Here is a 16,160-nt window from a genome sequence, read left to right on the forward strand (position 1 = left end):
ACTTAAATACTCAAAGCCCTTCTTGTTTGCTTTGATGTCCTTGCAGGGTCTTTAATCATAATATGCTCTGTGCTGTAATCTGTGCTTGTAGGTGTAGGAGATGAGGAGGACAAATCCATAGTTTATTGAATGTTGTGGCTATCTGCTTGTTGGTGTTTCTCTTGCTTTGCAAAGATTATAACAGCTCAGGAAAAATTGCTGCTTAAAGTGTTTATACAGGTTGTGATAACGGTTGAGCTGAGGTGTAAACTAATTTTTCTAGGTGACTTTGATATGAGTGTAACAAAGTATTGGGCTCTATCTTGGCTATGAAATACAGTATAGTCTATGGTTATTTCTAGGAAAGTAAACTGATTAAGATGCTGGGTTGGGATGTGAAAGTCTGATTTTTGTTTTCTAGCATTATTCTCTTGAGACTTGTAATTTCATAGGGTAATTCAGATTAAAGAGACCTCAGGTCATCTATTCAAGTCTGCACCAAGAACAAAGCTGTAACATCAGACTGGGTTGCTCAGGGGTTCATCACCTAGCTCTTCAAAACCCGCCAAGGTTGGAGAGCTCATTGTGGAAAAATCTCTCCTTTTACCTGTTGTGGGTATCCTTGCTGTCACCCAGTTGTCTCACACTTGACAGCTAGGCACTACTGAAGAACCTGGGCTCCACCTGTTTGCTAAGCAGACAGGCTGTATTGGGTGTCTCCAAACCTCTGTTCCAGGCCAAACAAGCCTGACTCCCTCAGCTGCTCTGCTCAGCATTTGCTCAGCTTCCAACCAATGTAGTTCTTCCCTTAGCTTGCTCAGATTTATCAGTCTTAACCTGTAGCAGAGGCCTCAGAACTGGTTGCACTGTATGGTCCCTTCTTTAATAGATGGACATGCTGCTGTTGGTACAGCCTGGGATGCCATGGGACTTCCATGCTGGTAGGGCATGCTGCTGCCTTATCTTCAGATTGCTGCCTCCCAAGACTCCCATACAGAGGTCCCTTGTATTTTCATAGAGCTATTCCATGGACAGCAACTCTGCAAAAGGTTCTTTTTGTGTTCCAGGTGCTAGAGAAGTAAGGACAAAATGCTTGCCCATTGTCTTTACTTGTACCTATTGTCCTGTTTTTATATGACTTTACCCTTTTCCTTTGTCTGTAGTGGCCCAAGAAATACAAAGATCTTGAGACGTAGAACAAATATCCAATCATCACTTGGTAGTTGGTTGTGGGGCTATGAAAGGAATGCAAACTCATCCACTGAGGCAAAATATACTTCTGGTATACAATTATCAATTTTTCAGCCAGTTAGTTTCTTAATGTTGCATTGAGCACAGTTCAGACTTCTAAAGTGGATATTGAATGTTGGTTTCAAATACTTGTACAGGAGGATCATCAAATATGGTATGTAAGTACGTTGTGTGTTATGTTACAAATAGGGGCCACTCGTGGACTTTTTTTTTCTCCCTAAACTTCAAAAACAACTCAAATTTTCACAGCTACTAAAGGGAAAATAGTGCTAAGTTTATTTTTGTGGGGTTTCTCCTTTTTTTTTTAGTAAGTTTTAAACACAGGTGTAGTAATTGAAACACAGGAGTGTATTGCTTTTAGCTCTAGCAAAGTTGTTTGATATTATCTAGCAAAAATAGTAAAGGAGATATTTGAGCAGTGAAGTTGGATTTGGTTGTGCTATTCTGTTAGTTTTTGGTGGTTTTGGAAGGAGGCCTGTAGGGTTGGTCAGAAGAGTGGTGCAGCTTCTCATAGGGAGGTTATGATTTCTCAGTTTGCGACTTAGTGCTGTGTTCAGTAAGAATGGAAACGAGCTAATGAATGGAAACAGGCTGGTGTATTTGTGTGAGTAGAAATAAAAGTTACTGTAAGTTCTTGAATTAACTAGAGGGGAGGACATGAGGGAAAACAGTGAACTTGGGTTATGACTGAGAACAAATGTGGAATTGTTTGCTGAAGATTAATTTCTGTAATTTACTTAAGTTTCAATGTTACTAAGTAACCAAACCACTTGTGATGCCTTGTGTGGTAGGGACAGACCTGTTCTGAAGAATTATGTGGAAGGTTTTAGGGAGTTAAATGCCTTTTTATTTGGTCACTCTTACTATCTCTTTAAATTACTACAGTTATGAGGCTACAGTAATTCTATAGTCCCTTGAACTTTTTCCAGTTTGTTGCTCTGTATATACATTGAGCGAAGCTGAGGATTTTTTTGATTGGTTAAAGGATCCATGCTTGTCTGATTCTGGATTATGCTAAACCAGAATGTACATTAATGTTGTGCAAGTTACCACAGCACCCTGGGGAGGCCAGAAATAAGTCTTGAAGAGTTATTAGACAGTTGTGGGAGAAAGTTCTTTAGTGTCTTTTCAACCATTTGGGTCAATGTAACTTCTGTGAGCTTGTGAAAACAACAAAAGTCAGTCCTGGATCCTGCAGTTCGGGATAAAGATCTGCTGTGGTCAAAAAGCTCTTTTAGGTAAGTTTTTCATTTGAATTGTAACTGGTAACTATGTTTTAATCTTTTTCATCTTTCTCAGGAACTTAAATATATTCTGGAAACTAATTTAGGAAGAAATGTTCTTATACATCTACTGTATTTTCAACAGATTCTTTTTTTTTTTTTTTTTTTTTTTGCAGATGGCTTGACTGCACTTTCATTTTCCATTAGCTCCTTGACTGTGATTGGAATGTTGGCAGCTATCACTTACACAGTAAGTTATGCAACATTTTCAGATTTTTACCTTCATGATACTTGTGGTTATCACTGGCTCTACCTGTGTGGAAAACTTGCCATCCAAAAAAGATTCAGCAGTGTCTTTAGGTCTGGATTTTAATGGTTTGAAATATTCATCCTAAATTCTAACCTTATGCTGCAAATTTAAGGACCACTGTTTTAGTACTAAGCAGAGAACAGACTCAATTTTGATGTGTTTATGCAAGGGGATGCCACATTACTTATGACTTGTAACACAGTCACTGACTTTACTTGCTCTTAAGCCTTTTTCTCCACCCTGATACAGAGAATTAAATGTTGCACTTTTTTCATTCATTGAACTGTGGCATAACCTAGAGTTGATATGGAGCTCAAGTACTGCAATTCTTTCTGAGAGGGATTTGGAAGAGCTCATTCTGTGACCAATTGTAAATGGTATGATGAAGGTTATGTTAGTTTAACTGCTTGACTCTTGCTTTTACATACAAAGAAAAGGAACTGTTTTAACTGATTTTGGCTGACATTTAATTTTCGTGGTCATTTGCTTTCCCAATTTGTTCTGTTTCTTCTTTCAGTGAATAATCAGTGTGTTTGTAATGCTACATGTTTAAATTTGTTGTCAAGGTAAAATTTTGCAACAAAGAAGAAGCTTAAAAGCTTAAGATAACTGGCTGATGACAGACAAAGCTTTAAAGTTTCTCAGAAATTACTGGTTTTCTGACAGGCTTTTATCTTTAAGTTCGTGTCCTTGCTAATATAATGTTTTCTTCCATTGAAACCTGGCTCTAACATAGTTCTTCCCATGTAGCTTTGCTAGTGAATTCTCAGTGCCTTTGTAGGAATAACTTATGTAGTAAATTATTTTGAAGCATAGGTACCTAAGGTGGTGTCTGTTTCAGGCAAACTATAAATGTATAAAACTTGGAAAAGGACTTAAGAAAGAAGTAAAGGGGGTCAGGTGCTTATGAAATACTGCCTTTAGACTCTTAAATGAGTAACAAGTATAGCTAATGATTTTCTGTCTCTCCAGCTGGTTTAAGTTAGAGCAGAATTGTGGAAGGCAGTTCAGTACAGGTTCACAGATCTGTCAGAACCCTGACTGCTTAGTGGCCATAGGGTCTGTATAGTAGACAGGAGAGCAACTGGGTGGATCAACTCGTGGGTATTTTAGGTGAGCTGAATTGCTCTCAGCCTCACTGACAAAGTGCTTTAACCTTACCAAGATGGTAAATTTTATTACTTTAAGCCTTTTCTTAAAGTGGCATGGGTCATTAAATTATTCAGGCTAGCTTGCTGACATCTAGATCATGTGATGGTCAAAAAAGATCTAGACCTCCACTTAGCCTGTAATAATGTGCCAGATTTTAATTAGTTTCCCTTAATTATGGAATAAAAGATTAATTTCTTGTTCAGATTGCTGGTGAGCACATATAGTGTTATTAGCCATGATACTAGGAGAAGAGAAAACTCCTTGGCTGGGAGAGTATCAGTTTTTTGTTCAAACAATGAAGTATGGTTTTTAGAACTGTTAGTAAACATCTAAAATGTGAGATTATGAAAAAAAAGCAACTTTATTATTGACTGAAATGTAAACAATTTACAACAAAAACCTTAGCAGATGTGGTGCTTTGTGATATGGTTTAGTGGGCACGGTGGTATTCCATCAAAGTTGGGCTTGATGATCTTGGAGGTCTTTTCCAACCTTAATGATTATGTGATTCTTGCAATTTTTTCAATTTACTGTTCATATTTCCTACTTCCAGTGTTACTGCCTACTTATTTTTGAACCCATTCTGGTTATAGGCACCATTTAGCTGAGTATCACAGTGTGCTTCTCTCCTCAACGCTAGCTGAACCTGGAAATATGTAGAACCTGGAAATCCATGTTCAATAACTTCAGTGTCCTGTGTTGTCTGTGTTTTCTCAGATGAAGACAATGCCTAAATCTTCAATATTGTTGCTTTAGTGTCACTGTATTTACAACTTATACAAATACTGAATGATGAGGTGAAACATCAGGCATGAGAACTCTTATCTGAATGCCTTAATTACTAAGACTTTTGGGCTAATTTGTTGCTTTGTAAACTTCAACTGAGCTGTCTATGCAAATGCCTGAAGTGTGATATTGATTTCCTTTATTTTTAACTGCTGTATTTCATCCTTCTGGAACTATCTGTTCTGTTTTACAGTAGGTGTTAAGGAGGGTGGGAGAAATGGAGGAGCTATTTTATAGAAGTTTGGGCATGAGCTCACACAGGAGTGGGTTGTTATCTATGTCTGATGTGAGTTTTTTGTCATTGTTTGCAGGCAGTTGTAGACTCTTAGGCTGAAACAGTGAGCTGGCTTTGATATATGAGTGGACTGAGGTACAAATGTGTCACAGACAGTGAAAAACACCTATTAGAAGGTCTGTTCTCCAAGATGGAACAGTGTTCTCTTTGTGCTCTAGAGCATTCAAAACACCTTTCTCACCAGCAGTGATGGTCAGGCTTCCACATTTAACCTATTTTCACCTGCAGCAGCATGGGCTGGACTGATCCCAGTGGCAAAAATTGCTTCAGTAATGAAAAGTTTTTGGCCTGTTGCACTTGCCTAAAGTTCAGGGAGAGGTTGGCTCAGAATGTAGTCTGTCTTTGCTAGTTTGGGTTACTCCACTTGCTGTACTTCAGAGTAGGAGAACACGATTCTGGAAGGAGTGGCTGTTTTATTGTGGTAGTTTACCATGTCTTTGAATTATGGGGTGTTTTGGTTTTTTGCTGTATTAACCTTTTATAAAAAAATCACCTCTAGATGAGACAGACATGAGTTCAGACATGTCTGTTTTTCAGGCAGCCTTCTGCTGCCTATCGAATTGTTTTTGTCTTTTTCTAAAGGTGGGAGATCGTTGTGTTTGGTCATCAAACCAGTCTTCGATCATTGGTGTTAGTTGTTGATTTTACACACAGAAAGAGAATATTGTTATGTAAGAGTGGACACAAGAACAAAGACACCTATTTCAAAATTTTCCACAAATGCTTAGTAGGTGATGGAAAAAAAGAATAATGGGGACACCATGTGTGGTACCAGAGTTCCTGTGTCTCTGAATGGTGGTGATCTCAGATATGTGGTTTACACATTGAAGAGTTGAGGATTTGTAGTATAGATGTAACTGAAAATTTTTGATTTTCCCCTGACTTTTGCATATCCTCAGCCTGTTTCAGTGCCAAAGTTTGCTATTCTGTTGTTAAAGGGAAATGGAGAACAGGTATATCTGGTCTTCTATTACTCATTCACTCTAAAGAAAAAATCTGTGCTAAATGCTTATCTAATAAAGGTTGTATTGTAATAAGTAATATGTTAGCAAATCCCTTCATACCCAATTAAAAATGGTTTTATATTGAATGCCTACTATAACGCAAAACAATAAAAATAAATAGGAGTGCTATGACTGGAGTTGACCAATTTCATCTTAAAATGTTATTTATGGATGGAACTATGAAAGAGATGAATCAAGTGATTTTATTAAAGTCCCTGGCAGTGCAATTTATCCATTCTACAATTAGTCAAATGTATGTTAACAGTACTGGTTTTTGTGGCCTTCAGCATGAAGAATTAGATTATGGATGTTTTAAAATTGAATTTGTGTTGTGGTAATATACAATAATGTGAGAAGTTGGGAGGAAAAGGCTTTTGCACTGTCAGCAGATAGCCTTGAATTTGAGTAGAAATAGAGAGCAAAAGCTCACTTCAGCATGTGTGTGTGCCTAGCCTTCCTTCAGGAAAGCATATCCTCCTGCTTCCACAGGAGGAGAGATACAGCAGGGTGGTGCTATTGAGATTGTAAATGGCTGCAGTTTAAATTATGGAACTAACAAATGTACTCCATGGACTAATCTAGTTAAAACCTATTTTTTAAGCATCAGTCCAGTGTTTGGGGCCTTTCAAGGCCCTGATTGGTTTGAGGCATTACTCTGAAGTACATGGTGAGCTGTTAATGGAATGAAGAACAGAATTCTTATCGGATCATACTGTGTTTTAGCATTTGATATGTTGGGATTTGGGGTGAAGGTGACAGTTGAGGGACAACATAAATGGAAGCATCATGCTGGACCAGATTTGCAGATAGCTGAGCACTTGCGTTACTGGCCGTGATACATACGTAGGTAATGCTACAGTTCAGTGGGGTTGTCATTATATTAGATTGCTGGGTTCTATTTTCTATGGCTTCAAACATCAAAATCACAGAAAATTTGATCAAGTGATACATACAGAGAAGAGCTTGTCATACAGTTTGAGGAAAAATGCAGAGTTTTGCTTTTGAGTTGCGAGCTTTTCCCCAGCATCTGAATGGGGTAGGATGAAATACACTGCTAAAACTGAAATTGCCAAAGAAATAAAACTTCTTTGGTATGAAAAGTTCCTGATCTCCTCGATTTCTGTGAAATACTAGTTAAAAGCTTTGGGAGGTATTAGTAATAAATACTGATCCTGAAAGCATCTTCTAATCCCTTAAATTAAATCACTGGGGAGGGTAATAGCATGGAAATTACCAGCTTAAGGAGTTAGTGCAAAAGTTGCTTTTTGAAAAAAAGGTCAGTGAGAAAATTCACAACTATTTGCATTGATAACTTAATACAGAAGATTATGTATGTACTTGGTACCAATTAAAAAGCAATAATTATTTAAAAGAATTAGATTTTAATTCAAGTTTTATGCTTGCTAGGAAATATCTTCCGGAATCAAGAGCTAATATTTGACTAAAGGAGCAAAGTAAATGCTTTATGGTATTTCTTAACACCATGTCATTCAAATGAGAAGATGAGCTGCAAGGAAGTTTAATACTCCATAAATAAAAGGAATATTTAGAGGATTTTAACTCCATACTTTAAATGGAACATAAATTGGTTTGTTCTGTTTAGTTTCCCATGTGGTGATATTTGGGACAGTCCTGCAGAATATGGAAACAGTGATTTCTCTAGGCTATAAAGATGAATGGCTGTGAGCTGTGTGATTTTTGAGTGAGATTCTTTTTCCAGTAGTGTTGGCGTTCTACAGGAAAAAGAGCTTCTTTACCACTTGATTGCAAAGCCAGATCAGAGGTGTCTACATGAGGCTAGACATTTTGGCAGTAGTATGTAACAATGAATTAAAGCAGACATCTTTGTTGTATTTGACAAGTGTCTCACCTTATTAAAAAGTCCATAACAGTAAATTCTCAAGTTGCTTCCTTACATGTGCCCTGTAAACTTTTGCTTTTTTAGCTTTGGGCATTTTGTTTGTTTGGTTGGGTTTTTTTGGTTCTTGTTTTTTTTTTTTTTTTTTTTTTTTTTTTTTTTTTTTTTTGTGGTCATTCCAATGAGCAGTTATTCTTCCTAAGGTACTTACTTTTTAAGATGTGGGCACAGAACTGAATTGTCTAAATTTCCAAAAAGCTTTGACTGTAGCAAGCATACAGGTTAGGACCAAAGAAACCAAAAAATCAATTAGATGCATACTCAACCAGAGTGTTTTTCAACAGCATGACTTCTTTCTAACTGTATGTAACATTTTAAGTTATTGCTGCTTCTAGATCTTATTCATATTTCTGCAGTAAATTTTTAAACATAATTCAAAATTCTGGAAGCAAGTTTATGGACAGATCTCCATAGCATTTAATTCTGAAGCTTCAAAAAGTTTATTCTGAAGAACACTTTTGAGCTAAGCTATTTTCAGAGTAATACTTCCCATGTCAGCCTTCAGCTCTTCACACTATACTGCTGTAACAGGCTAACATACGTTGTTGGTGATGTGGCTTCACCATGTTTGGAAAATGTACATCTAGTTCACATTGAGCCTCTCCCAAAAGATCCTCATAGAAAGTCTTGTGAAATAAGGGCTGGATGAGCAGATAGTCAAGTGAATTTAAAATTGACCGAATATCTAGACCCACTGGATGGTGATCAGTGGCATGAGGTCTAGTTGGAGGGCAGCCACTTGTGGAATATGCCAGGGATTGATACTGGTTCCAGTCCTGTTCAACTTTTTCCTTAATGATCAGGATGATGGGGGATAGCCCTCAGCAAACTTGATACAGAGCTGGGAGAATACCCTCTGGAGTTTATATTGGAGCTATCCAGAAGGACCTTGCTAGGCTGGGGAAATGGGCTGACAGGAACATAATCAAATTCAGCAAGGAAGCATGCAAAGCTGAGGAGGTATAAATATGCGCATATCCAAGGGGACTACTCAGGAGAAAAGCAGCTCTGAGAAGGACCTGGGAGTTCGGGTGGACACCAAGTTAACTGTGAGCCAGGAATGTCCTCTTGCTGCAGAGAAGGTATCCTGAAGTGCACTAGGAGTAGTATTGCCAGCAGGTTGTTCATGACTGTGCCTTTATTCTCAGCTTTGGTGAAGCCATATCTGGAGTTCTGGTCTTCTCCGTACTAGAAAGATGGTGCTATAGAAGGGGAACTGGTGAAGGCCTGCAAAGATAATCAAGGCACTTTCCTCTTATGAAGAAGGGCTGGGAGCTAGGACTGTCAGCCAACACAAAAAGACGACTTAGGGGAAGTCTTACCAATATGTACAAACATCTGAAGGAACAGTATGAAGAGAAGGAAGCTGGGCTGTGTTCACTGGTACTTAGGAATGGGACCAGAGGCAGAGGGCACAAGCTGAAACACTGTGAAGGTGTCTGACCACTGGCACAGGTTGCTTAGAGAGATTGTGGAGACTTCTCCTTGGAAATACTCAGGAGCCATATGTACATAGTCCTGGATAAGCAGCTCTTGGAGACCATGCTTGGGCAGAGGTTTTGGACTGGTTGACCTCCAGAGTCCCTCCAAACCTCAGGCATTCTGCTTTGTGGATCTGCAGGGTTTACAGTGGTACCAATGGGTCCCACTGTGTTGTACCCCATTGAGGAAAATAGCACGCTCCTTGCATGGTGTGGATGAATGGAGGCAGCTATCTCTGAAGTTTGCTCTTGGGGAAAGATGTTTATTGGGGGTGCAGGAAGGTCCTGCCTCGTGCTCCCAGGCACAGCACGTGGCCGGGCCTGAGAGGGTGGGGGAGGGGAGAGACAAAAGGAGGTTCCAAGAGAGGGGAAGAGGTTCCAAGAGAGCTTATCAAGGGGCTTCTAGGTGGGTTGGAATAAGGCATGGGCCAAGGGGGTTACAGACAATTTGATGTTTGAAGGGAGAGATAGAGGTGTGGGGTGAACCACACATCTTTTGGGGGGTGGGATGGAACAGTCCATTTCACCCCAGGACCCATCCAAAGGCAGGGGTGTCATCTGGCTAGCTGGGAGAGCTGGTCTCATCCTGACTGTATTATTTATGAACAATCATATTTATCTATCATCTGCAACACCTCATGGTGTGAGATGTCTTCTATTTAAGCTTGGGTCTAGCCTATGAAACAGTTGAGGTGACAATGACTGACAATATGATTGGTTCTTTATTGGATTAATTTTTTCTACAATACTGGTTTTACTGTTAGAACCTTATTTAGCTCATGTTGGACAACTATTTATTCCATCACAGCTGTTAATTTGTGGGGAAAAAAAAAGAAAATATTTATTAGATTCTTACTATGATTTATTCACCTCAGTACAGGTAGTGTTTCAAAAAGTGCACTGGGCACTCTGAAAAACGACACAATGTCAAAAAAAGTTAGTTTTGTTTTAATAACTGCTAGCTTGTGCAAGATTATTCTGTCAGAAGATAGTAATAACTGTGAAGTACTTTGATAGGTGGCAATTTTCAGAAGCTCATTGGGTTAGTGAAAGGGAGACTGCCAATTCGGAGTAAGGGAACAACCAAACTTTTAATACCTATTCTTAATCTAAGTAATGCAAATTTCTTTTTCCTTTATTTTGTAACTTTGCAACTTGGTTGGACAAAAAGCAAAGTTGTTTCCTTTTGTAAATAGATGTAAAAACATAAAAGCTGCAGTTATGTTTCTTTTGACTGACTGTTGCATTTCCCTGCTGAATACATTGAAGAATAATCTTTTCTTGATTTTAATTGACTATTTGGAAGACTAGGAAGGGACGAGAAAGATGCAACTTGTGTAAGCTAAATTTTTAACTTTTTAAGGGGAAAAAATAAAATAGTGTAGGTGAATAATGTAGATGAAGTCTACAAATGTTCACTTGATGCATTAATATTACTGGCAAGAGCATAAACATATTTCATTTTCTCAAGTACATACTATGTTTAAATGAACAACATTACTTAGACCTGTGTCTTGATGTGTCTCAATTCTCAACATAATCCTTAATTGGTAGTTGCTTTTTTTGTCAAGCTTTATCAAAGTCTACTTTTTTGGCATTATGTAATGCATAGTACTGAAATACAATGCTTGATACTTAAAATTGTTTTGTAAGACATGTGAATAGGTGATCTTCAGGGGGTCTCTGCAAATCTATAACCTTGGTGATTTATACTGAAAGCTTTCCTTGTCTCTAAGTATGGAATAGTAACAAGAAAATGATAAATCAGGCCTGCAGTGCTATGCTGGTTTTGGCTGGGGGAAGAGTTTGAAGCAGTTTCACAGATGATGTAGTTTGTATCTATTCTTTCATTAATGTGTTTTGCACTGAAATGGTTCTACATGGCCTTAGGTATTAAAAAAATAGTTGTAGTCAGCTTGAGATTGCTATTTGAGTTTGAGACAGAATAAAGAGTTGCTCATACAATGATAGGCAGATTAATTTTTGAGTGATGTTGTGCATCTCACTTAGCATGTCCTTGAAGGATGATTATAATTTGCTTTGTAATTTTTTCAAACATTTAATAAGCATTATTTGATTTCTTATGGAACTATAAAATGCTAATTTTTTCTGTCCTGAAAGAAGAAATGTTAGAAAGCTTAGCTTGTCTACTCATAAGTGTAATGACCTTTTCACACCTAATTTTTGTCTTGATTATAAGTTACTTTTCCACAGTTGACATTATTTACAACCAAAGAGCTTAAAACCTTTTAAAATCTGTCTAATCTTAAAAGCACTCATTCACTAGTGTTATTCTTTTAAGCAGATGTCAAACACTTATTGAGAAATTGAGATGTTAGGAGCATTCATGGTATTATTGTTTAATCACTTCAGTGCCAATTCTGAAATAGAAATGTAATTCATTCATTATGTTCACTTCACTATGAAATAATAAACAACCAAAAGAACAAACCAGTTTGGTGGTTGTTTTAACCACTTGATTTGTACTACCCTGTTGTAGAACTGCAGATATTAAACTGGTGGATAAATTAGAGTTTTGTACTTTAAAATTTTAGAATTGGAAAGTAGATTAATCTTTTGGTTGTTAATACCTTTCTATGCCTGATTGAGCAGTATAGATGACAGCTAGGTAAAATAATTATGGTCAGTGGTGTAACTGAAGCAGAGTTAACTCTTTTACAGATGTTTTGTCCAGCAGGCACAAGTTCAGTGTCGAGCAGAACAGCTGTAGTATAGAGCCTGTTGTATTTGGCTTCTGTATCTTAGAAACCATGACAGCTTTTTTTTTGTCCACTTAAATACTGACAAATAATGAGTCTGTATGGTGGAGAGAAAACACTATTGTGAGAAATGGAGGTGAATGTATAACAGGCTTCTGTAGGGATTAAGGACAGAGAAATGATGAAACAGGTGCTTAGTGCAAGATTCATGTTGAATACTGCAGATCATACAAGGATTGGCATAGTGAACCTACCTGTTCTGTTTTGTAAATCTGCTCCATGCTTTGAGATGTTTTTATAACAATGTTATTCAAAAGTTATGTTCTCTCATAACAACTGAAGACTGAGTGCTAAAACTTCCCACAAAAAATGGAGTTTCACCAGATAATATGTTGAATGACTTTTGAGGCTGCATGGCATGAGTTTTTTAGATTTTTTTTTTTATAGCTAACTGTCAATGGGAGTCTGCCATCTTCAGATGCTTTTATTAGGTTTTCTCTTTTATCCCTCATAATTTAAGGGAAGATATATGAACTGAATGGTAGTATGAATAGGTAGTCAGAGATAGGAGACATGGCTTTAGAAGAAAGCAGGTGATAAGTCCTTGGGAGGTCATATTACTTTTCAGGATAACTGTACAGTCAAACTGCACAGAGAATGTACAGTTTCAATCCAAGTGGAGTCCCTCTTAGACAAATTCAGTGTTGCTTGTGCTGGTGTGACACCTGAAAGTGCACCTCCCCTGAGGCTGTTTAATTGGACTGACCAATGGGCTCAGTTGGAAGCAATGCTGGCAAGAATGCCTTGTATCCATAGGAAACTGTTCAATATAAGCAACTGAATTGTGTCAATTTTTGTGAAGGGTAAAAGGTGTCCTGTGACTTCCCTTGTGGTTCGAGCATAATTCAAATAAAATCTAATTAGGCTACTATTATATAAAAGCATTGTCTATACTCAGATAATTATTTAAATGGAGGGGATTTTTAACTGGAGCGTCTGTATTGAAGAAAATTTTCTCATACTTGACTGTATTTCTTAAATACTGCATATATTGAAATAGTTCAGCTGTTTCTAAATTGAATAGATGCAATTTTGTCAGTCTAGTTGGTAGAACTGAGCATTTTGTCTTTCATGGTCACACTTTGAGGTGAGGTATTGAAATAAGCTGTTATAAGAAAATAGGAATTTGAATATTTTTATCTTTAAAGCTGAGAACATTTCTGATGCCTTTTATATGGTGGTTATCAGAGTTCTCTTTAACTTGGCTTTTTTTTGTGACTTCGCTAGAGGGCACTGCTGTGCAAGAAATGTTTGTCAATGTTTATTTCTACATTTCTTGCCCAAGACTGGATAAATATCTTGTGATAACCACTTTAAAGCCACTTGCATGATATATAGACCCCTAATAATAAATGGAGTAGGAAGTGTTTCTGATATGCTACACAAGTACTTCTTGATAATTTATTGAAATCACAAGTTCATTTCTTCAGAAAAAGCTGTTAAACAATCTTCATTTTTAGTTCTGGTTATGCACCAAGCTGATGAGAAAAAATTTACTTGTTCTGTGCTTCCTCTAACAAGGAGAGATTATCTTGTTTGGGCTACAGGTTAATAATTTGATCATATCTTATTAGCTGAACATAGCAGATTAGAAAGTGAAACAACTTCCACTTAAATTATAATGCCCAATGGTTTCAGGCTTTTAGTGGTAGGTGTTCAGCTTAAAGTAATTTAACTGTATTTTAAAGTAATTTACTGTATTTAGTTTTAATGGGGTTTCCTGTCTTCCTCTCAGCTGATCTATGTACTTATGGCTGATGTGGTTGATTAGGTGTTCCTACCTTAATGCTCCCTTTAGGTGATATTCTTTCATAGTTTGTGCAATTTAGAAATCTTACACTAGAGGATATGGTTTCCAGTGGAAAATCTTTCTGGATATTTTTAATACTCAAGAGTTTATCCCTGAAATAGTTGCTTGATGTAACAACTTCAGTAAAACATGATTTTACAGCTTGTTGCAGCTTTACTTATGTTCTGCCTTCTATTTCTGAGTGACTATTATCAGCATAGCAAGCAACTAATAAGGAAGACTTCCATTATCTGGCCATAGGTTATGTGAGTATAGCAAGTCTCGAGTGTTGTAACATGCTGAGTCTGCAAGACACTACGAATTAGAACAGCAACTCTTCCTTCTAAACCCTAACTGTTAATGACACAAGAGTGGCTGAATCTGCTGCAGGATGAGAAGGAAAGGGACCCAGCAGAAGTGGAGATTAAGCAAATTAGACACAATGCTTATGTAGTTTCTCATAAGGTATTTAATGCTCTGTCTGGAGCATGGAGTTCAGTGGCATGCTCAGAGAACAGGTAGAGCATGTTTCTTCCTGCTCCTCAGTGTCAATTGGTACTACATAAAGGTACTGATCTATTTGTTGCATTCATGGGAGTTACAGGCTCCTGCTCTAGATGGATTTATTTTCAGAAACTGTCGGACTGAACTACTGCTTCCTTGAGTAAAAAATAAGATAGGAGTCTCAAAAGCTTTGTTTAGACTGTTCTAATAGGGTTGGGAAGCTGGGTTTTCTGTTGCAGTAAGTTGTTCTGTGTTTTTCTTCTTATCCTTTAGAATAGAAGGTCTTATGCTTCAAAAAGTCTAGAAGTAAAAACTTCAGCTATCCAGAGATGCCTGTGGACAGAAACTCAAATGAGAACAAGACAGCTGCTCATGGATAATGCTTCTAACTTGTAGTTAATAGGTAGTGAGCTCTTAGGATTTGGCTTTCCAGCCTTTAAGCTAAAAGATAGTGGTTATCTCTTGTGTTGAGCACTTGCGGTGATTCAAGAGAAGAGTGACATCTCTAAAATAAGTTGGTTTAACTATAAATAAACTTAACTATAAATTTAGATTTTTTTTTCTACTTAAAAATGTGGTTTCAATGAAGCTGATCTGGCATCCAAGCAAAAGCAGAGATAGAACCTAAGGCCTTAGAGACCTATGCTTGCAACATTTGTTATCATATACCAGCCTGAACACTTAATGTTTAGTACCAGATTCAGTTCATTTTGAAGAATCTATGTTACAAAACTGCATGTATACTGTAATTGACTATTACATTTGGATGTCTGGTTTTACTCTTTGGTACAGTGTCTCTTATTTGATGTAACAATTCTAGACCAAAAAATTGTCTAAAAAAAGTCATGGAATCTGTTGATTCAGTGGTATAAATATGTCAAAAATTAATTACTTGTTTTATATAAATTCATGTACATAAATTAACTTGTATTAACTGCTTTAAAGGTTCTTTTTTATATGTTTTGATTAATATTCCAAACTTTGAACCCACAGTTTGTTTTAGGACTAATCCCTCTCTTGGCTGCAGTGTACATCTTTGGTCTGTTTTCCTTTGCTATCCTCAATGCACTTTTTGCTTGTTGAGTTGCAGATGCCTAAAATAATAGCCCTTGAATAATTTAACACTTGTACTAACCAGGGGATTAAAACTTTGTCCAGGGCATCTTTGAACTTCTTTATCAGCCTGAAGGGAAATGCAGCCCTGAAAATGAACTAATACAGCTTCTGTTCAGACCTGTGACACATCACATGAGATGACTCATTTTTCTGTCCTTCATTCTGTATATTGTTATCTTGAAGGACCAATGTGTCCTCTTTTTACACTGATGATAGGAGCCTTACTTGCATAATCATCTATTAGCATCTTTTGTGTTTGGGGAAGGACCTTAGACAGCCTTTGTCACTGGAGCAAGTTTGATGTTCAAGTATGTAGTTCACATTTTCAAAACCAGCAAAACAATACATCACTTTGAGAGTTGTAGTTTTCTTTGTAGATACTTAGACTAAGCTTTAAAGCCCTGGATTTTATTTCTTAACTGTTTCATAGAGTGAATACTTGCTATGTTAATTGATATGTTAGCTGTTTGAAGAACAGGTGGAAACCTCAGATGTTAAAATTGAATTACTTCTAAGCTCTGGTTTGTAAAGTTGTTTAGGCACATTGTCATAGTAATCTTACATGGTCCTGC

At 37.2% G+C, this 16,160-nt stretch overlaps 1 protein-coding gene across 2 annotated transcripts in view; it reads left to right on the plus strand.

Moving 5' to 3' along the window:
* LMBRD1 (LMBR1 domain containing 1) overlaps window positions 1–16,160 on the plus strand; it is a 66,142-nt gene that overhangs the window by 20,067 nt on the left and 29,915 nt on the right. For both annotated transcript variants that reach the window (XM_021530149.2, XM_021530150.2), the window contains exon 7: window positions 2,630–2,703. In XM_021530149.2, the coding sequence (XP_021385824.2) occupies window positions 2,630–2,703 (74 nt within the window). The remainder of the gene's footprint in view (window positions 1–2,629; window positions 2,704–16,160) is intronic.

This window comes from Lonchura striata, chromosome 3 (genome assembly GCF_046129695.1).
Source record: "Lonchura striata isolate bLonStr1 chromosome 3, bLonStr1.mat, whole genome shotgun sequence".
NCBI classification, from domain to species: Eukaryota; Metazoa; Chordata; class Aves; order Passeriformes; family Estrildidae; genus Lonchura; species Lonchura striata.